General features: G+C 26.6%; 2 protein-coding genes and 2 long non-coding RNA genes across 7 annotated transcripts; 1 reads left to right on the forward strand and 3 right to left on the reverse strand.

The window, feature by feature from the left end:
- The first annotated feature begins 4,534 nt into the window (after positions 1 to 4,534).
- Positions 4,535 to 5,473, forward strand: LOC105258694 (nucleoside diphosphate kinase 6). 2 transcript variants are annotated; one of them, XM_011270131.3, is made up of 3 exons: positions 4,535 to 4,712; positions 4,869 to 5,172; positions 5,269 to 5,473. In XM_011270131.3, the coding sequence occupies exons 1-3, from the start codon at positions 4,635 to 4,637 to the stop codon at positions 5,448 to 5,450; spliced, it is 564 nt and encodes a 187-aa protein (XP_011268433.1). In that variant the 5' UTR covers positions 4,535 to 4,634; the 3' UTR covers positions 5,451 to 5,473. The 2 variants fall into 2 exon arrangements, with proteins under 2 accessions (XP_011268433.1, XP_011268434.1); XM_011270132.3 differs by having other exon boundaries at positions 4,872 to 5,172.
- A 246-nt stretch (positions 5,474 to 5,719) lies between these two features.
- Positions 5,720 to 8,211, reverse strand: LOC105258695 (altered inheritance of mitochondria protein 21). Its single transcript, XM_011270133.3, has 5 exons — positions 7,911 to 8,211; positions 7,090 to 7,654; positions 6,547 to 6,837; positions 6,074 to 6,207; positions 5,720 to 5,943 (listed from the first exon to the last, which is right to left on the reverse strand). Exons 1-5 carry the CDS (start codon positions 7,948 to 7,950, stop codon positions 5,783 to 5,785), a joined length of 1,191 nt encoding a protein of 396 aa, XP_011268435.1. The 5' UTR covers positions 7,951 to 8,211; the 3' UTR covers positions 5,720 to 5,782.
- Positions 8,212 to 9,926: 1,715 nt separating this feature from the next.
- On the reverse strand, positions 9,927 to 10,832 carry LOC112639648. 2 transcript variants are annotated; one of them, XR_003123608.1, is made up of 4 exons: positions 10,786 to 10,832; positions 10,351 to 10,405; positions 10,057 to 10,189; positions 9,927 to 9,977 (listed from the first exon to the last, which is right to left on the reverse strand). It is a non-coding gene; the product is annotated as an uncharacterized LOC112639648 (long non-coding RNA). The 2 variants fall into 2 exon arrangements; XR_003123607.1 differs by having other exon boundaries at positions 10,351 to 10,496.
- A 3,885-nt stretch (positions 10,833 to 14,717) lies between these two features.
- On the reverse strand, positions 14,718 to 15,652 carry LOC109610535. 2 transcript variants are annotated; one of them, XR_003123609.1, is made up of 4 exons: positions 15,595 to 15,652; positions 15,145 to 15,199; positions 14,849 to 14,981; positions 14,718 to 14,768 (listed from the first exon to the last, which is right to left on the reverse strand). It is a non-coding gene; the product is annotated as an uncharacterized LOC109610535 (long non-coding RNA). The 2 variants fall into 2 exon arrangements; XR_002192898.2 differs by lacking the exon at positions 15,595 to 15,652 and having other exon boundaries at positions 15,145 to 15,226.
- Positions 15,653 to 21,450: the final 5,798 nt, after the last annotated feature.

Below are 21,450 nucleotides of genomic sequence, written 5' to 3' on the forward strand. Positions count from 1 at the left end.
CTTCCGCAGAATAAATATTTGGATGCATTTCTAATGTAAAAACAAACTATATATGAAATTTTTAAATACTTTTATTAAAAGGAGGGATTAAAAAAATTTTCTCAAAATTTAAATAATCATATCAAGACAAGATTAGGTGCAATTTATACAAAATAAAATAAATGTACTTATAATCTGTTCATAATAGTTTCTATGAAACCAACCACTGATAATAATGTATTGTCTGCAAATCACAATCTTATAAAATTAAGTTTTTCACTTAACAAAATTGTGATTATATGAAATTTTTATTTTCCATAATTAATTATTCGAATATTTATAAGCATGTTTCTCTCTCTCTCTCTTTAAATTTGCATTTATATGCATATTTCATAGATTTTATATTTATTCTTTGTATTCATTCTGAATCATCTCTCGTTGCGTTTTTTCTGTCAACATACGCTCTTTGTTTTTTTTTTTTTTCGGTGATGAAAAGCTTTGCGTTTTTCGCACAGTTGGATACGATTAAAGTCGTTTTTTTAAACAAACGAAAGAAGCGTTTGTCGTGTAAGTCGCAAAAAGAGAGATAGAAAATAGAGAAAGTTGAAAAAGAGAGAAAAAGAAAGAAAGACGATCCTGAAGTGACTTAAAATTGGTCTAGATAAGAAAAAAAGAAGTTAAAAAAATACAAAACACAATTCCGCCGCTTTTATGGACAATCCGCTCGTAAAATTCCGACCGAATTCGATTTGAAAGTTTCCACGATCTCATTTGTATTCTTTTATTCAGTGAATTGTCCGTTCGCGCCGCTGTAGATACATGGTCAACGAGCCGGATAATCTGACAGTACATCATGAATACCAGTGATAAACATGTGGCGATAGTATGACGAGAACGATTCGTTTAAGCTGACAGAATCAAACTATTCTTCTGTGAGATTTAAAAAATAATTTTTATTTGGAAATTTGTGTAATATATTTTTGAAAAATTAATTAAAAATTGACAAAAAAGAGTCAGTAAAGCAGAATAAAGAAAGAATAAAAACATCTTCTTCTTTCTTTTAATTATTAATATTATATTTCAAATTACTCATTATTTGGACGAATTTTTATTTTAATTTGGAATATATTTTTGTCTTCATAGTTTTGCAAAAACATAATAATTTTTAAAAATATACTTTAATTACTATTTTAATCTAGTAAAAAAATTGAAAAGAGTTTTTATATTTTTATTTTTATTTTTCCGAAAGTAATTTTAATTATTTAATGATTTTTGCACTTAAAATGATACCACACACGACATAATTCAGATAATTTTCAATCAGATACATAATAAAAATTTTTGTTATGCGTCCAATTGAAAATTATTCGAATTAGATCGTGTTTAAATTTATCGCAAAAATTTCATTAATTCATTAAAATATTTAAAAGAAAAAAATAAATTAAAAATACAAGAACTTTAGAGACATTTTTTTTCTTATATTCAAAAAATAATATTATATTAAAAGTAATATTTTATATTATAATAAAATATAATATTTTATTAAATAATAATAATGTATTTTATTAAATAATAAAAAAATGAATTTGTTTTTTTTTTTTCAATGTTTGTTTTTTATATTAGAAAAAGATTTTCTTACATCTCTTCATGTGTCTCTCATATCTTGTGGCAAATAGTATATTAACGGAATCGTTATGTCTTTTACAGGAAAATGTAATAAAGATTGCATCTATGTGGACGTAGTTGAATAATCGAGATTATGAGACCGCTACTGTTGCAATTCGAGATTGACGCAACTTGCGAACGGGTAATTAATACGAACGGTAGTCCAATTATACGCTGGTACATTAATTCGGCGTAACGCTCGCGCCGACAAACCGACGGCGAATCAATATTTTATTCGTAATTTGTCACTCGCTGGCTCGTTCTCGTAACACGTTCGCTCTATCTATCTATATATATGTGTGCATTTATACGTACGTATGCACGAATTTAACGACAGGATCGACCGCAGATGCGTGCGCGACACACGATTACCATTCCGATAGGAATTAATAGTTGCGATAAATCAATCCGAAAGGCGCGAGATTTTTTCCGATGGGGTGCTACCGATTCACAATATTGCCGAAATAAACCACAAATAAACTGCGAATTAAGTAAGGCCGAGTATTCGATTCTTTTAAAAGCTGATATTTAAATTTTAAAGAAAAAGTAAAAAAAATGATGCGTTAATTTTGTCCAGGAGTATATAAATCTATAGTTTTGGATTCAAAATCACTCTACAAAACCTTTGGAATTTTCTTCTGTACGCCTGAATATTAATTGAAATTCTACTAATGGAAAAAGACAAAACAACTTTCATAAAAAATTTAATTAAAATTTCGATTTAATTTTATATGTTTTGTCCTGAATATATTAAGATACGAATTTTACGAATAGTAAAAATGAATTACGAATTCTCTACAAATGGATACACTCTGTATGTAATATCAGCTTCATGTCAATATAACGTCAAATATTCTTGTATGGATTTCAAATGGGGCAATAGATATTGTGACCAGTCACAGAATCGGAAATATTTTTATACATATAATCTTTAAATCTCCGATATTTATGAGAATATTTGAGACGTTGTTACGTTGACAGTGACATTATTTATTGTTGCATATCCAGCTTAACGTTTTATTTTTTGCTAAAATGTAGAGATTTTTTTTCATAATTATGAAGGATTTGACTTTGAAAAGTGCAAACATAGAGAATCTTTTATGTAACATACGAAAATACGATTGGAATAGTCCGTGATACGTATCACGATTCGAGATCGCTCAATTAAGCCTTCTCTCTCACGAGGGGCGGCTGTGTATAAAGGGTAAATCCAGCAGAATTTAATGCTGGCATTCCCAAAGGTAATTTATAGCCGGCCATTGTATTTCGACTGCCTCGCTCCTCCAGTATAACCGAGGATACCAGAAATAGGAAGGGAGGAAAGAAGCTGAAAGATGCGAAAGAGGAGCGCAACAGGACGAGCAATGGGGAAGAAAGGAAAGCAAAATCGGCCATTGTACGTCTGACGAACTAGAGGATTGTGAGGAGAGGGGAAGAAACGATTAGGGAGAGAGAATTGGAACGGAGGATAGCGGCTGGCTGCTTGGTTCTTAGACTACTGGCAGCATATGTTTCCTATTCAATCGCTCCTTAGTGCCTCTCGCGTCTCTCCCATCTTACTTTATTTTACTTATACGAACATATACATGAAAATATGTATGTCTATGTACAGGTGTAGCCGCGTGACATATCTTTCCCATTGTTTTCAATCAATTCGACGACGTTTGAATATACAATAATGTACAGGATGTCCTCAAGACAATTGTCAACCGTAATCTTTGATGAATCTCAAGTTTGATTATTTTATATGTTAAACTCCTGTTGAAGCAAAAGTTAATTAATAGAAAAAGTTTAGAATTATTATATTTCTTAATTAATATATTTACATTAATATATTAAAATTAATATATTTAAATATATTTAAATTTTTAATATATTTTTAATATATTTTTAATATATTTAAATATATTTAAATTTTTAAATTAATATATTTAAATATAGTCAATTCGGGCAAATAAAGATAGCAAAATTGCGTAATATATTTTTAAACTGTGAACAATCGAACGCATAATACAAAATGACAACAAATATCTATAAATTTATTTATCATTAGGCCTCGAAAAATTTATTGTATTTATAATAATATATAAGAAAAAGAAGATTATATGTGCACGATTTATAAATCTTGTATAATTAGATATTAACCTTCTGTTTGCAAAACATTATTTTTATTGATACGGTCTACAAACTAAATTGTTTAAGTCCTTACATTTTTTTACTAGGATTTAAAAAATTTGAAAAAATTGAGATTTTTCTTTAAAATCTCCATAACACCATCCACTTGTTTTTAAAGTCAAATGTTACAACTTTACTTTACGTTACTTTATAACAAATGTTACAACTTTACTTTACGTTACTGTTATAACTTTACGTTACTTTTTTTTTAATAAAAATCAAAGTTTCAACAAAAATCAATAAAAAATAAAAATTTTTTTAAAAATTCATAATTTTGCAATAAATAAATATTAAGAAAAATTGTTGCAAGGTTTTATACTTTGGATACCTGTTAAAAGAATACAATACTTATTTGCGGCAGTTTCACAAAAATATAGAAAATGCATATATAATAAATACACAAAAAGTAAGAATTATTTTTAACAATTAGAGATTTTAAGAATTATTATTTATGACTTTTCTTGAATGCTTTGTCGAAATGAATTTTTTGAAAGGGGAAATATTTTTAAAAGGCTTTTATCGAAGTGAATTTTCTGTCTTAAACAATTAAAAAATTACAACAAGGATAGATATGAGATCTTACGATGTGAGTCTTTCAAAGTTGTGCCGCCCCCACTCCTTTTTGATGACTCATTCAGTATGTATAGTTCAATGATAATTATGAATGAGCGCGACGTGCACCATCTCTCGGAGGCGCGCAGGCGCGCATGCGTATGTCAGACACGTGGTAGTCGCATTTCTCTATCTGTCGTACGCGCGGTAATGATACCGTGACGTTTCTCGATCTCGGTAAACAATCTGAAAAGAATGTTGATATGCAATCGAGGAAATATCTCCAGTTAACATTGGCGATACTTAAGCCGCACGTCGTTAAATCTCCCTTCGCTCTTCAGGTATGAGAACTTAACCTTATTTTCCAAGATACGCCAAAACTACAGACAGAATTTTAAGCTCCGCAGGATATGAATATAAACAAATCCGATTCGCGCTCTTAGCGTGCGAAGAAAGAATTTAGAAAACCATGACTGAAACTCGCTCTGATTTTTCAGAAGATTCGAGATTTAATAATCGACAATAATTTCAAAGTTGTCAGATCGCGCAGGACGACGATATCTCGAGAGGAGGCCGAATTGTTTTACAAGGAGCACAGGGACAGGTTCTTTTACAATCGTCTCGTTTCTTTCATGTGCAGCGGCCCGTCCGATATTCACATCCTGGCGGCTCATGATGCTATCGTTAAGTGGCGACAATTGATGGGTCCTACTAAAGTCTATCAAGCGCAATACAGTGCACCAGACACTATCAGAGGCATGTTTGGTCTATCTGATACTAGAAACGCCACACACGGATCTGGTATATATATATAACACTATAATAAATACAATATTAATATAATATCAATATTCAAATAAAAAACTTTATATAAAAAAAATATATTATTTACTATAGATTCAACAGAATCGGCAAAGAGAGAGATTGCAATATTTTTTAAAGATTTTGACTTGAAGAAGTGGCACGACAATGAAGAGATATTTTATAATCTGGGAAAATTGCATTTCGATCCAATATCCTTTGTGCATACCATCGATAGGAGTTACTTAGAAAAACAGAACGAATATATTAGAGAATAATCAGCATTGTTAATTTATTAAATAAAATATTATTTATTTTTTGTAATAGATGTGTTACTATCTACAGAATTGTCAAACTCAGAGTACGTGCAGTTTTGTAAGAAAATAGTTTGATGAAATAGTTGATCAATCTTCATTGTAGCATATCTTGAAACTGTTAGACATAAACATTAGACTAATCAATTTTTCATACACATGTAAAATATATACAACTGTGATTCTCGTTATTTTACAACAAGATGTACAATTACGTGGATTCTTAAAACTGGGCAATGCATTAAAACATAGTCGAATAATAATCAATAAACGTGCATCCTATTCTGAGTTGTAATTTATGCATTTATTTTCACATAAACTTTGGGACGCGAGAACACCTTGATTCCCTCTTCCAGTTTATTCAATTGCTTCTCTATTTCAATCTTACGTCTCTGTGCTCTTAAAGTATCTGTTTTTATAGGCATCATATTTAATTCATTGACGTAATCTTGATAATCTGCATCACATAATCAAATATCAGATTTAATTAATTCAATATAATTAATTTTCAGAACAAATCATATGCTTCTTATTCAATTTCATACACATACACACACATATACATATATATTAAAATATATACACACTTTTTTTTAATAGTCGCAGCGTTTCCTTACGTTCGTGGTCAGGTATGGACACATGACCTTCTGGACAATCAGAATGCGATTCTGCCTTAGTCTTTTGCTCTTTTTCTTGCGCTTCCTTTCTATCTCGAAGATATCTATTTAAAAAATTGTTACAAAAAGAATCAAGCAAATTTATAATGTTAAGGTTTTACCAGATTAATATTTCTTTCATAATTATTCAGCTATATTTATAATTTGTTACTTATTAATAATTATGTTTGTATAAAACATAATTAGTCGAAGAATTACCAGTGTCATAGTATACATAGTATACATAGTATACATATAGATTACATAAAGTACTCTGACAAAATACTATAAGATATTACAATGCAATGAGAAAGAAACGGTTAAAAAATATAAAAAATAATAAAGGAAATTCTTTCAAAATCACAGAAAGATGTCAAGAAGAAAAGTTATTTGCAATGTCATACTTAGGAATAACACCCTTGCGATAATTCGGTGGTGGTACACCATTGTTAAGCTGCGTCGCCAATTTAGTGGCAATGGAAGAACGTTCTTTATTCAATTTGATAAAGTCAATTTCTTCCCTAGGTGCCGGCGATACAGAATTTCGTAAATGAACATTTTGCATATCTTCGAGATTACGCATGTCGCCTCTATCTGTAGGTGAACTGAATTGATTCCTTAAAGTACTTTCCTCTTGTGGATTTAAGTCACCATTTGCTGTTTCATCATGTTTTGTAATTTTCTTGGAGGGATATCTATGCAGAATAAACATCAAAAAGATTAGTATAAATCAAGTTTATTAAAAATATAAAACAAACACTGAAATAATATAAGTGAAACAATTAATTAAATGGAAATTAACAGATAATCAATTATAAATATAGAGAATTCCATTCCAAATTTTTTTCTATTATCTCTATTTTGTCCTAATTTAAATCATTTATTATTTTATAGATTAATAATAGTTCTTAAAGTCTTAAAATTTATAACACAATGTATATATTTACCGAATAACGCCTTCAGAATATATACTTTCCGTTTGGTCTGTATCTAAAGTCTGAACCCCTTGATTTCTATATTTTACAATAACCTGTGCATTCATGTCATTTTCAGATTTATGCAAGACATTTGGTTCAGATAAAATTTTTGGCTGCACTTTCTGTTGACTCTTATTATATTTACTAGTTTTCTTTTGTCTATCTGATGTATTATTATTTATCCCTTGTTTAACAATTTTCTTAACAGCATGCTTTTTGTCTAATTCCAGTATATTGTTTCCATCTTGAATTTGTGCTTCATTCTCCACCTTGTCAATCGATGTTGGATTATTAGTTTTCGAATGAATGTTATTTTTTGAGACTTGACAGATATGATTGCTTTCATGTTTGTTTTTCTCCCGGAAACTAGTGACCACCCTTGCGGATACATTCTGATATCTATCTGTCAGCTTGTGATGGTTGTGCAGTTGTAGTTTTTGTAGCTCTTCCACCTCTCGATTGGTTTGAAAGCATTTTTCCATTCGCCGTAGATTTTTCACATTTTCCTGTATGAAGTTCTTCCTTCTGACTGGCTCTATAATAGCACATATAAATAAATGTTACACATAAAATATATGTTGCACATCATTAATTATCTGTCAGACACTGAAACAAGCACTAATTAAGTAATTTCATGTTATTTTTTGTGTACAACTTTACATGTAATCAGTTCTTCACTTAATATCATGATTAAATGAAATTTATTTTTATTTTAATTATTAAACAGAATCTCTTTTTTAGAGCTTCTTTTACAATTATTTTGAATAAAGAATGTGTAATATATTACTTACTTGGATCGGGAAAAATGCCTTTCAAAGTCGTTACTTTCATCCTGACAACGATACTTGCTGCAACGATATTGTCACTCTATCACATTTGCAATTTGCATTTTCAGAAAAGCAAAATTACATTCAATTGACGTCTCTCTACCGTATAATTTTCATTTCGCGCACGTTGTTCTTGCCGTTACCACATAAACAATTTTGTTTACATAGCCGCACCAGATGCTGTATACGCTGTGTGCTGTGTATAACCTGATCTGTCAAAACGCCAGTCTTGCCAATTTCAGAGAGTAAAATCATTTACCAACATATGTTAATTTATGAATGGTTTTACCGATGACCGATTACGTAAAAAGCGTACGTCAAACGGATATGAACTACAAAGCCAAAGTCTACGAATGTTCTCAGAGGGTAACATGTATGTCTCTCTGATAATATAAATAATATAAATAAAAATATAAATAATCTAATTAATAATAATTTATTATATAAAAATATTAGTATGTTCTCTCTTTTCACGCTATTATTTATTTATTTATTTATATGCCTTTTTTTCTTCTCTCAACATTATTTATTTATTTATTTATTTAGCTCGCTCTAAGTCAGTCTTTTAAAATGCAAAACTAAATATTATAAAATTTGACTTCGGAAGAGCGCGGTAAAACAATTGAATAAATTCAAATCGTTAGCATAACAAAAAGTTCCGTGATACATCAATCGTTTAATAATTAATTTAAAATAAAATATATACCTCTATAATTTAAAATTCCGCGTATATATGTAGTATGTAAAATATTTCGGCAGAGAATTATCAATAATAATATATTTGGTCTTGGCGATGTATAGCAAGCGCGCTATACATGTCGTGGCTTTGTCATCATTCGCACAATGGCACTTGAGTAATAAAATAGTGATGAGAAACGTATATTGTAATTTTTGTACTAAACACGATTACAATTAGTATCGAAACATAATTTGTTATAAATATTAATAATTAAAAATTAATTAACTTTTAATAAACGACATGAAACTGTATAGCAACGATAAATATTTATCGAATCGTAATCATTCATTAATGTGCGAACTGCGAATAAAAATTGAAACAGGGGAAGGGGAAGATTTAAAAGGATTTCTAAGACGAGAAATGAGAAAATTTGTTATTACAAAAATCTTAATAACTCAAAAACTAATCATTTCTGGACCTATGTTGATTAACTATTTTTTCTTTTCTAAGCATGAGGAATCCATTCCTGAAATTTTGCCCATCACTTATGAAACACTCTGTAGAGCAGATCCTGCTAAATTGATGAAAAAAAAACAAAAGTACTGTATTTTATAATTACTATGCATGTTCAAATAAAGCGGTCAAATCCTTATAATAAATACCAAAATATTGCATGAAGATTTTTAATTCAACATTTCAACAACATTTTAATTGTTAGATCTATTCTTTTCAATTACTTTAACTTCTTTCCATTTTTCCTTTTTTCTTCTCATGAAAAAGGATGTCCAAATACATATTTATTACACTTTAAATACTAAAGATTTACTCTTTTGAGAAGAAAAAAAACCGGTTCATTAAATACACTGGATATATCTACCTAGTCATGAAAATATACTTAATGTTTTAAATTTTTATTTAACATATACAGACGCACCGAACACCTGAAAGATTTCCGATGTTTGCATTAAAACATACATGTCATTCATTTAAAAAAATTACTTAAGATTTCTTTAATGTAATTGATTTCAAGTGCATATAAGTATCAACTAATCTTTTTCTCATTTCGATTTCATTACTCATATTATGTAGATAACATTTCAATTAAAAAAAAATGAAAAAGAGATTATATATATGTTGTCAACAATTTTATTTAATTAATTACTTAACACTACATAATATAATTTAAAATTTTTATAATTAAAAAAGCAAAACATTGGCATTTGACATTTGATACATACTTACTTACTTTTTACCATTATATACCATTAATTATATACAATTACTATGTATATCTCTTTTTATTAATGTGTAGAATATATAAAAGTGAAATAAGATACCGATGCACTTGCTAACTGTAATGAAATACATTTTCCTTTTAATTTGCTCATAACGTTATGTTATATTATTACATATTTTGATAAATAATTTTACGGAAGCAAAGCAGTTTAAAGATGCTGCGAACAGTCCTCCCACATTTAAACTAACAACTTTGCTGCCTCTTTGTAATAAAAATAATATCAGCTTCTGTACGTGTAACGGTGCTACATACCAGCAACCGCTATATCTACAAATAAATAACTATAGCCAACGTAAATCGATAATTTGAGAAGTATATCAGTAATCCTTTAAATGCATAGACTTTTTGAATATTATAAATTTATGTTTCTTATTTTATATGAGAGATAGTTGCAAAAAAATGGTAAATATTATATAAAATTGTCTTACGCGGTATAATATATATGATTATTGTGATCTATAATTTCTTGTCCAGCGTAATTAGCTAAGAACATATATAAAAGAATTACGATTACAACTATAAAGTTCAATAAAAACTCTTCTTTATTATTTCCAAATGATAGAACTTGATACATCTAAAACAATATGATCATGATCAATGTTTTTCATATTAAAATTGATTATTTCCTACAAGAATTAGATTGCAAGAAAATTAGAGATAAAAGATATGAAACATACATAAATGGAGAAATTTTTTATTTTCTTTTTATTTATCTTTTTTTATATAATTTAAGATTTTGAATTAGCAATTTATAATGTAGATTCTCAAATATTTTATATATTTTTAATAGTTTTATTATTTTATTCATTAACGAATTTATAATGTAATATATTAACACAAGATAGATATGTTTAAAGACTTACTTCAAAAAGGTTGACACTCAAGGTAATCACACCAAATCCAATTAAAATAAAGAATGAACCCTCAAAGCTAGATATTAAAGATTTAGAAAACCTTTAAGAATAAGAAAATGTCGTTACATAAACTATTGAAAATTGTGTATTATTATTGTATTGTGTATTATCAGGTAGATATACCAACTCTATAGCTTTGCAATGAACATCCACTGCACAAATTATTCTATTATAAATTACATTCTTATTCTTCAAATTATTATGTAAACTATTAATTGTCATTGCTTGTTCGATACGGTAGCTATAAATAATATTTGTCCTATATAATTTTTCCTATGTAAGTATAATTGTTTTATTCATAGAATAATAAAACAGGATCTTAACTATATGAAAAACATTTCAAAGAACATTATACATTTTTTTCTTTACCTGGCGATTGTAAATATTCCGCAAGCATGTTTGAGATACGCTATAAGCATTGTTCCCGTTCCTATAATTGTTGTTGCTCCTATACAAAAAGCTGCATTTATATGCAGGATAGTTAAATAGAAATACTTTTCCTGATCGATAAAGTATTCAGTCAGTATCTGTATCTTAGAATGTCGAGATTCATTCATAGGTAAAACAATATCGAGAATGTGGGACCACAGTGACACAAAAGAAACAGTAAATATACCGCACATTGAAATCACTAAATATATGTAAAAAGACAAATAAATTGCAGCTCTAGGAATTTTTTGTTCGCAATGCATAATTGGTTCGAAATATTGTCTCAAATATTTTTTTTTTCATATTTATAGTTTTGTGACATTTTATACGTATTGGTTTACGATACGTTTTGAATATTTTTCTGAATAATTTTGTAAAAAATTGCACAAATATTTCACTATTTTATTAGAGTTTAAATTATTTCACAACTTAAAATATCGTTTACTAATACAAATATGTACTTATCTAATAATTATTTAAATAAATCTTATTTTTAGAAAATAAATCTAGACAAAATTACTTGTTTTATGCTATTTGTATTTTGATAAAATAACACAAGGATGTGGCAAAAAATAATGAAAGTTCTCTTTTTTTTTAATCATTTGATTTTCTGTGACCATTAATTTTATTTTTTTCCCCATGTCTCAATTGTCTTTTTACCTATCATTTTCATTGTATAATATTTTGCGTTGATTCCATATTTTCTCATAATAATAATTTCATTCTCATCTTTTAGTTCATTACAAATATTCTGTAGTTGCTCCAATAAATTTTTCACCTAATGCGTTAATAATACTTTATTTATAAACATTTCGTCTTAAAATTTAAGAAAGTTATATAAAAAAATTAATTTAATTCTAAATACACATATAATTATAGTAACTTACAGTTTGAGAGTTAACCCAAAATGAATTATATTTAATTATAAATATCGTAGAGAATAATGTGACAGATAAAATTTTCATAACATAATCAAATGTACATTTTGATGTGAGAAATATTGTCAACTGTAATCAGTAAATTCGGAATTGTAAAATTGTTAATCAATTATTTCTTTAAAGATTTACAGCATTCCGTTATTTTCCGATTTATGATAGCAAACAAAATGATTCAAATTTGATGATATTAAATAACAGCATTTATATAAAATTTTTTATTGCTAATAATTAAACGTATTATTATGATATTTAATGACATATTATAAATAATTAAATTTAAATATATAACAACATATTAGACACATAATACATAATACATAATACATAACTGAAAATATTAGCATACCTGAAATACAATAAAACTTCCCAGAATACTAAGAAACAAAAATTGCTGAAACCGAACGAGTAATGACTGTTGATAAGGCCATAAACCAATAGCGAGTAGAAGAATACGATTGAGTCTAAAATGCTGGCTCACGATGCATATCATTTTTCGATGAAAATCGAGAGACGATTGACTATGAAAAATTGGCAAGATTTCCACTATCCCCATATTTTCAAGTTTTTTATTGAATATTTCATAATTTGTTTCTCTTTTATTATAGATTATAACGAAACTTTAAAATAAGTTCACGATAATATATAGTACAAAATACTACGTGGGATTACAAACAGTAAGATACGATACGTAAAATTGGTGTAGATACTCGCAATTTTATTTTATTGCTCCGGAATAGATAGGCAATTATTTAATTATCGATTTGACGGTGAAGAAATATTTGACGGATATTTCTCGCAATTGTATTCGAAATATGAATTGTTGATCCGCGCAAGCGCAGTTGTCTCTGTCTGCGCATCGAATTTTTACGTGCCTCATTCTAGTTCCTGCACTCGCCGGATACGGTTCTTCTTTGAAGACAGTGTTGATTGATCGACTTTATGCGGTAGTATACCAGCCATGCAAATATTGCTTGTTAAGTATATATTGTAAATTACTAGATATTTTTTGTAATTTCACGCTAATTTCTGTCACACAATAACGATTTATATTAGATATTAAAGTGCGTTTGTCATATTACATTTTATTATATTAAATGTTTACTTCTTGTGATCCCAAGTGAGTTAAAGCGACTTAATTTCAATCTCTCTGGTTCAATACTCTATTTCTTTTCAATTAAAAATTGACAACTAATATTGTATTTTCTATTGATTGTTAATTTTTGACAATAAACTTCAATAAAAATACAAATTTTATAATTTTTCGAAGGTTATCTAGAATATAAATTATTTTCTTATAAATTATAATTTCTGTTCTATTAAAGAATAATTTCTTTTCTGGCTATTTAAAAAAAATTGATCTGCTGAAGAAGATAATTATATAAATAATATTTTTGCTATAATTGTTTATATTTTTTATTTTTTTTGAAACGATAAATGAGTTTCGTTTATCAAATATACATTTGCCTTTCATTATTTATATTTCTATATTTTTTTATCTGGCGATTTTAAACATTTCGCAAGCGTGTTTGAAATATGCATCATTCGTGTTATTACAAATGCAGTTCTTTCTTTATATATATATATATGGCTGCATTCATACGATTATGCAAAATAATTATGTAAAAATATTTTACTATAAATGCAGTTCCTTCTATAAAAATGATTTCATTCATGTGTAGCATGATTATATAAAATATTTTTTTTGATTGACATAATATTCAAATTTAATTGCGAGACATGGTTGGGAGTTATGTGCTGAGTAATAGCGAGACAACGTTAAATTAAAAAATTGTAAAAAAATGAAAGTATATATTATAATTACTATGCATGTTCAAAGAAAGCGATCATACTCTTATAATAAATACAAAAATATTGCATGAAGTTTTTTAATTCACCATTTCAACGACATTTTAATTGTTAGATCTATTCTTTTCAATTACTTTAACTTCTTTCCATTTTTCCTTTCTTCTTCTCATGAAAAATGATGTCCAAATACATGTTTATTACACTTTAAATACTAAAGATTTACTCTTTTGAGAAGAAAAAAGACCGGTTCATTAAATACATTGGATATACCTACCTAGTCATGAAAATATACTTAATGTTTTAAATTTTTACTTAATATTAACATATACAGACGCACCGAACACCTGAAAAATTTCCGATGTTTGCATTAAAACATACATGTCATTTATTTTAAAAAATTACTTAAGATTTCTTTAATGTAATTGATTTCAAGTGCATATAAGTATCACCTAATCTTTTTCTCATTTCGATTTCATTACTCATATTATGTAGATAACATTTCAATTAAAAAAAATGAAAAAGAGATTATATATATGTTGTCAACAATTTTATTTAATTAATTACTTAACACTACATAATATTACATAATTTAAAATTTTAATAATTATAAAAGCAAAATACTGGCATTTGTCATTGGATACATACTTACTTACTTTTTACCATTATATATCATTAATTATATACAATTACTATGTATATCTCTTTTTATTAATGTGTAGAATATATAAAAGTGAAATAAGATACCGATGCACTTGCTAACTGTAATGAAATACATTTTCCTTTTAATTTGCTCATAACGTTATGTTATATTATTACATATTTTGATAAATAATTTTTACGGAAGCAAAGCAGTTTAAAGATGCTGCGAACAGTCCTCCCACATTTAAACTAACAACTTTGCTGCCTCTTTGTAATAAAAATAATATCAGCTTCTGTACGTGTAACGGTGCTACATACCAGCAACCGCTATATCTACAAATAAATAACTATAGCCAACGTAAATCGATAATTTGAGAAGTATATCAGTAATCCTTTAAATGCATAGGTTTTTTGAATATTATAAATTTATGTTTCTTATTTTATATGAGAGATAGTTGCAAAAAAAGATGGTAAATATTATATAAAATTGTCTTACGCGGTATAATATATATGATTATTGTGATCTATAATTTCTTGTCCAGCGTAATTAGCTAAGAACATATATAAAAGAATTACGATTACAAACATAAAGTGCAATAAAAATTCTTCTTTATCATTTCCAAATGATAGAACTTGATACATCTAAAACAATATGATTATGATCAATGTTTTTCATATATTATGTTTGTCATATATTAAAATTGATCAATTCCTATAAGAATTAAATTGCAAGACAACTGGATGTACAAGATGTGAAACATATATTAATGGAGAAGTTTTTATTTTCTTATTTACCTCATTTCCATATTACTTCAGATTTTGAATTAGCAATTTACAATTTAGATTCTCAAATATTTTATATATTTTTCATAGTTTTATTATTTTATTCATTAACGAATTTATAATGTAATATGTTAACACAAGCTAGATATGTTTAAAAACTTACTTCAAAAAGGTTGACACTCAAGGCAATCACACCAAATCCAATTAAAATAAAAAATGAACCTTCAAAGCTAGATATTAAAGATTTAGAAAACCTTTAAGAATAAGAAAATGTCGTTACATAAACTAATGAAAATTGTGTATTATTATTGTATTGTGTATTATCAGGTAGATATACCAACTCTATAGCTTTGCAATGAACATCCACTGCACAAATTATTCTATTATAAATTACATTCTTATTCTTCAAATTTCTATGTAAACTATTAATTGTCATTGCTTGTTCGATACGGTAGCTATAAATAATATTTGTCCTATATAATTTCTCCTATATAAGTATAATAGTTTTATTCATAAAATAATAAAACAAGATCTTAACTATATGAAAAACATTTCAAAGAACATTATAAATTTTTTTCTTTACCTGGCGATTGTAAATATTCCGCAAGCATGTTTGAGATACGCTATAAGCATTGTTCCTGTTCCTATAATTGTTGTTGCTCCTATACAAAAAGCTGCATTTATATGCAGGATAGTTAAATAGAAATACTTTTCCTGATCGATAAAGTATTCAGTCAGTATCTGTATCTTAGAATGTCGAGATTCATTCATAGGTAAAACAATATCGAGAATGTGGGACCACAGTGACACAAAAGAAACAGTAAATATACTGCACATTGAAACCACTAAATATATGTAAAAAGATAAATAAATTGCAGCTCTAAGAATTTTTTGCTCGCAATGCATAATTGGTTCGAAATATTGTCTCAAATATTTTTTTTTTCATATTTATAGTTCTGTGATATATTTTATACGTAATGGTTTACGATACGATTTGAATACTTTTCTGAATAATTTTGTAAAAAATTGCACAAATGTTTCACTATTTTATTAGAGTTTAAATTATTTCACAACTTAAAATATCGTTTACTAATACAAATATGTACTTATCTAATAATTATTTAAATAAATCTCATTTTTAGAAAATAAATTATGAAATCTAGACAAAATTACTTGTTTTATTCTATTTGTATTTTGATAAAATAACACAAGGATATGGCAAAAAATAGTGAAAGTTCTCTTTTTTTTTAATCATTTGATTTTCTGTGAGCATTAATTTTATTTTTTTCCCCATGTTTCAATTGTCTTTTTACCTATCATTTTCATTGTATAATATTTTGCGTTGGTTCCATATTTTCTCATAATAATAATTTCATTTTCATCTTTTAGTCCATTAAAAATATTTTGTAGTTGCTCCATTAAATTTTTCATCTAATGCGTTAATAATACTTTATTTATAAACATTTCTTAAAATTTAAGGAAGTTATATAGAAAAAAATTAATTTAATTCTAAATACACTTATAATTATAGTAACTTACAGTTTGAGAGTTAATCCAAAATGAATTATATTTAATTATAAATATCGTAAAGAATAATGTGATAGATAAAATTTTTATAACATAATCAAATGTACATTTTGATGTGAGAAATATTGTCAACTGTAATCAGTAAATTCGAAATTGTATTAATCATTTATTTCTTTAATGATTACAGCATTCCGTTATTTTCCGATTTATGATAGCAAACAAAATGATTCTAATGATATTAAATAACAGCATTTATATAAAATTTTTTATTGCTCATAATTAAACGTATTATTATGATGTTTAATTACATATTATAAATAATTAAATTTAAATATATAACAACCTATTAGACACATAATACATAATTGAAAATATTAGCGTACCTGAAATACAATAAAACTTCCCAGAATACTAAGAAACAAAAATTGCTGAAACCGAACGAGTAATGATTGTTGATAAGGCCACAAACCAATAGCGAGTAGAAGAATACGATTGAGTTTAAAATGCTGGCTCACGATGCATATCATTTTTCGATGAAAATCAAGAGACGACTGATTATGAAAAATTGGCAAGATTTCCACTATCTCCGTATTTTCAAGTTTTTCCTTGAATATTTCATAATTTGTTTCTCTTATATTAGAGATTATAACGAAACTTTAATATAAGTTCACGATAATATATAGTACAAAATACTATGTGGGATTACAAACAGTAAGATACGTAAAATTGATGTAGATACTCATAATTTTGTATTATTGCTCCGGAATAGATAGGCAATTATTTAATTATCGATTTGACGGTGAAGAAATATTTGACGGATATTTCTCGCAATTGTATTCGAAATATGAATTGTTGATTCGCGCAAGCGCAGTTGTCTCTGTCTGCGCATCGAATTTTTACGTGCCTCATTCTAGTTCCTGCACTCGTCGGATACGGTTCTTCTTTGAAGACAGTGTTGATTGATCGACTTTATGCGGTAGTATACCAATCATGCAAATATTACTTGTTAAGTATATATTGTAAATTATTAGATATTTTTTGTAATTTCATGTTAATTTTTGGCACATAATAATGATGTATATTAGATATTAAAGTGCGTTTGTCATATTACATTTTATTATGTTAAATGTTTACTTCTTGTGTTTCCACGTGAGCTAAAGCGACTTAATTTCAATCTCTCTGGTTCAATACTCTATTTCTTTTCATTTAAAAATTGACAACTAATATTGTATTTTCTATTGATTGCGAATTTTTGAAAATGAACTTCAATAAAAATACAAATTTTATAATTTTTCGAAGGTTATCTAGAATATAAATTATTTTCTTATAAATTATAATTTCTTTTCTATTAAATAATTATTTCTTTTCTGGCTATTTAAAAAAAATTGATTTGCTGAAGAAGATAATTATATAAATAATATTTTTGCTATAATTGTTTATATTTTTTATTTTTTCTGAAACGATAAATGAGTTTTTGTTTATCAAATATACATTTGCCTTTCATTATTTATATTTCTATATATTTTTATCTGGCGATTTTAAACATTTCGCAAGCGTGTTCGATATGTGCATTATTCGTTTTATTACAAATGCAGTTCTTCCTATAATATATAAATGGCTGCATTCATATGATTATGCAAAATGATTATGTAAAAATATTTTTTTTTGATTGACATAATATTCAGTAACAAATTTTATTGCGAGACATGGTTGGGAGTTATGTGCTAAATAATATCGAGACAACGTTAAATTGAAAAATTGTAAAAAAATGAAAGTATATATTATAATTACGATGCATGTTCAAAGAAAGCGGTCATATCCTTATAATACAAAAATATTGCATGAATATTTTTAATTTAACATCTCGACAATATTTTAGATCAAAATGTTAGATTCATTATTTTCAATTACTTTAACTTCTTTTCATTTTTCCTTTCTGCTTCTTATCAAATAAGATGTACAAATACATGTTTATTACACTTTAAATACTAAAGATTTCTATTCTTTTGAGAAAAAATCGGTCCATCAAATACGTTGGGTATATCTACCTTGTCACGAAAGTCAGTGTAAAATGTGCACAATGTTTTAAATTTTTATTTAATATTAAAATATATTGTATATAGAACACCTGTAAGATTTCGGATTTGTATTAAAACATACATGTCATTTATAAGTATCAACTAATCTTCTTCTCATTTCTCACGTTAAGTAGATAACATTTTAATTTAAAAAATGATAAAGAAATTATATATATGTTTTCAACAATTTTATTTAGTTAATTATTTAACATAACTTAATATTACTTAATATAGTTTAATTTTAATAATTAAAAGAGGAAAACATTTACATTTCATATTTGATACATACTTACCTATTCTTTACTATTATATACTATTAATTATATACTATTAAATGTATATCTCTTTATTTATTAATGCGTAGAATATATAAAAGTGAAATAAGATATCGATGCACTTGCTAACTGTAATGAAATACATTTTCCTTTTAATTTGCTTATAATATTATATTATATTATTACATATTTTTATAAATAATTTTTACGGAAGCAAAGCAGCTTAAAGATGCTGCAAACAGTCCTCCTACATTCAAACTGACAATTTTGTTGCCTCTTTGCAATAGAAATAATATCAGCTTCTGTACGTGTAACGGTGCTACATACCAGCGAGCGTTATATCTACGAACAAATATCTGTAGCTAACGTAAATCGATAATTTAAATAGTATATCAGTAGTATAGTTCCTTAGATATATAGGCTTTTTGAATTTTATAAATTTATATGCCTTATTTTATATGAGAGATGGTTGCAAAAAAAAATTTTAAATATTGTTTAAAATTATATCTTACGCGGCATAATATATATGATTATTGTGATCTATAATTTCTTGTCCGGCGTAGTTAGCTAGGAACATATATAAAAGAATTACAATTACAATTATAAAGTGCAATAAAAATTCTTCTTTGTCACTTCCAAATGATAGAACTTGATATATCTAAAACAATATGATCATGATCAATGTTTTTCATATTAAAATTGATCATATTTTACAAGAATTAGATTGCAAGAAAATTAGAGATAAAAGATATGAAACATACATAAGCGGAGAAATTTTTTATTTTTTTTATTAAGCTCTTTTCCATATAATTTAAGATTTTGAATTAGCGATTTATAATGTAGATTCTCAAATATTTTGTATATTTTAATAGTTTTATTATTTTATTCATTAACGAATTTGTAATGTAATATATGTTATCACAAGATATGTTTAATAACTTACTTCAAAAAGGTTGAGACTCAAGGAAATCACAAAAAATCCAATTAAAATAAAGAATGAACCTTCAAAGCTAGATATTAAAGATTTAGAAAACCTTGAAGAATAAGAAAATATCGTTATATAAACTATTGAAAATATTGTGTATTATCAGGTAGATATACCAACTCTATAGCTTTGCAATGAACATCCACTGCACAAATTATTCTATTATAAATTACATTCTTATTCTTCAAATTACTATGTAAACTATTAATTGTCATTGCTTGTTCGATACGGTAGCTATAAATAATATTTGTCCTATATAATTTCTCCTATGTAATTGTTTTATTCATAGAATATGTATAAATGTAATAAAACAATTATATTCCTGTATAATTGTTTCATTCATAGAATAATAAAACAAGATCTTAATTATATGAAAAACATTTCAAAGAACATTATACATTTTTTTCTTTACCTGGCGATTGTAAATATTCCGCAAGCATGTTTGAGATACGCTATAAGCATTGTTCCCGTTCCTATAATTGTTGTTGCTCCTATACAAAAAGCTGCATTTATATGCAGGATAGTTAAATAGAAATACTTTTCCTGATCGATAAAGTATTCAGTCAGTATCTGTATCTTAGAATGTCGAGATTCATTCATAGGTAAAACAATATCGAGAATATGGGACCACATTGACATAAAAGAAACCGTTAATATACTGCACATTGAAATCACTATATGTAAAAAAACAAATAAATCGCAACTCTAGGAATGTTTGGCTCGCAAATCATAATTGATTTTAAGTATGGTCTCGAATATTTTTTTTTCATATTTATAGTTCTGTGATATATTTTCGAGATATTGATTCGTTTTAAAAACTTTTCTGAATATTTTTATAGAAAATTGCACAAATGTTTTACTATTTTATTAGATTTTAAGATTATTTCACAATTTAAAATATCCTTTACTGCGGATATGTACTTATCTAATAATTATTTAAATAAATCTCATTTTTAGAAAATAAATTAAGAAATCTAAACAAAATTACTCGTTTTATGCTATTTGTATTTTCATAAAATAACACAAGGATATGGCAAAAAATAGTGAAATTTCTCTTTTTTTTAATCATTTGATTTTCTGTGACCATTTATTTTATTTTTTCCCCATGCCTCAATTGTTTTTTTACCTATCATTTTAATTGTATAATATTTTGC

Source organism: Camponotus floridanus, unplaced genomic scaffold (genome assembly GCF_003227725.1).
Source record: "Camponotus floridanus strain SB8 unplaced genomic scaffold, Cflo_v7.5 scaffold8, whole genome shotgun sequence".
In the NCBI taxonomy this organism is placed as follows: Eukaryota; Metazoa; Arthropoda; class Insecta; order Hymenoptera; family Formicidae; genus Camponotus; species Camponotus floridanus.

Excerpts from the sequence above, each read along its gene's own strand:
- LOC105258694 (XM_011270131.3), top strand. The coding sequence starts at position 4,635 with ATGCAATCGAGGAAATATCTCCAGTTAACATTGGCGATACTTAAGCCG. Across the intron at positions 4,713-4,868 it reads AATCTCCCTTCGCTCTTCAG|AAGATTCGAGATTTAATAAT; the intron begins GTATGAGAACTT and ends CTGATTTTTCAG. Across the intron at positions 5,173-5,268 it reads AAACGCCACACACGGATCTG|ATTCAACAGAATCGGCAAAG; the intron begins GTATATATATAT and ends TATTTACTATAG.
- LOC105258695 (XM_011270133.3), bottom strand. The coding sequence starts at position 7,950 with ATGAAAGTAACGACTTTGAAAGGCATTTTTCCCGATCCAA. Across the intron at positions 6,838-7,089 it reads TATTCTGAAGGCGTTATTCG|ATATCCCTCCAAGAAAATTA; the intron begins GTAAATATATAC and ends TATTCTGCATAG. Across the intron at positions 6,208-6,546 it reads CGCAAGGGTGTTATTCCTAA|ATATCTTCGAGATAGAAAGG; the intron begins GTATGACATTGC and ends TTTTTTAAATAG.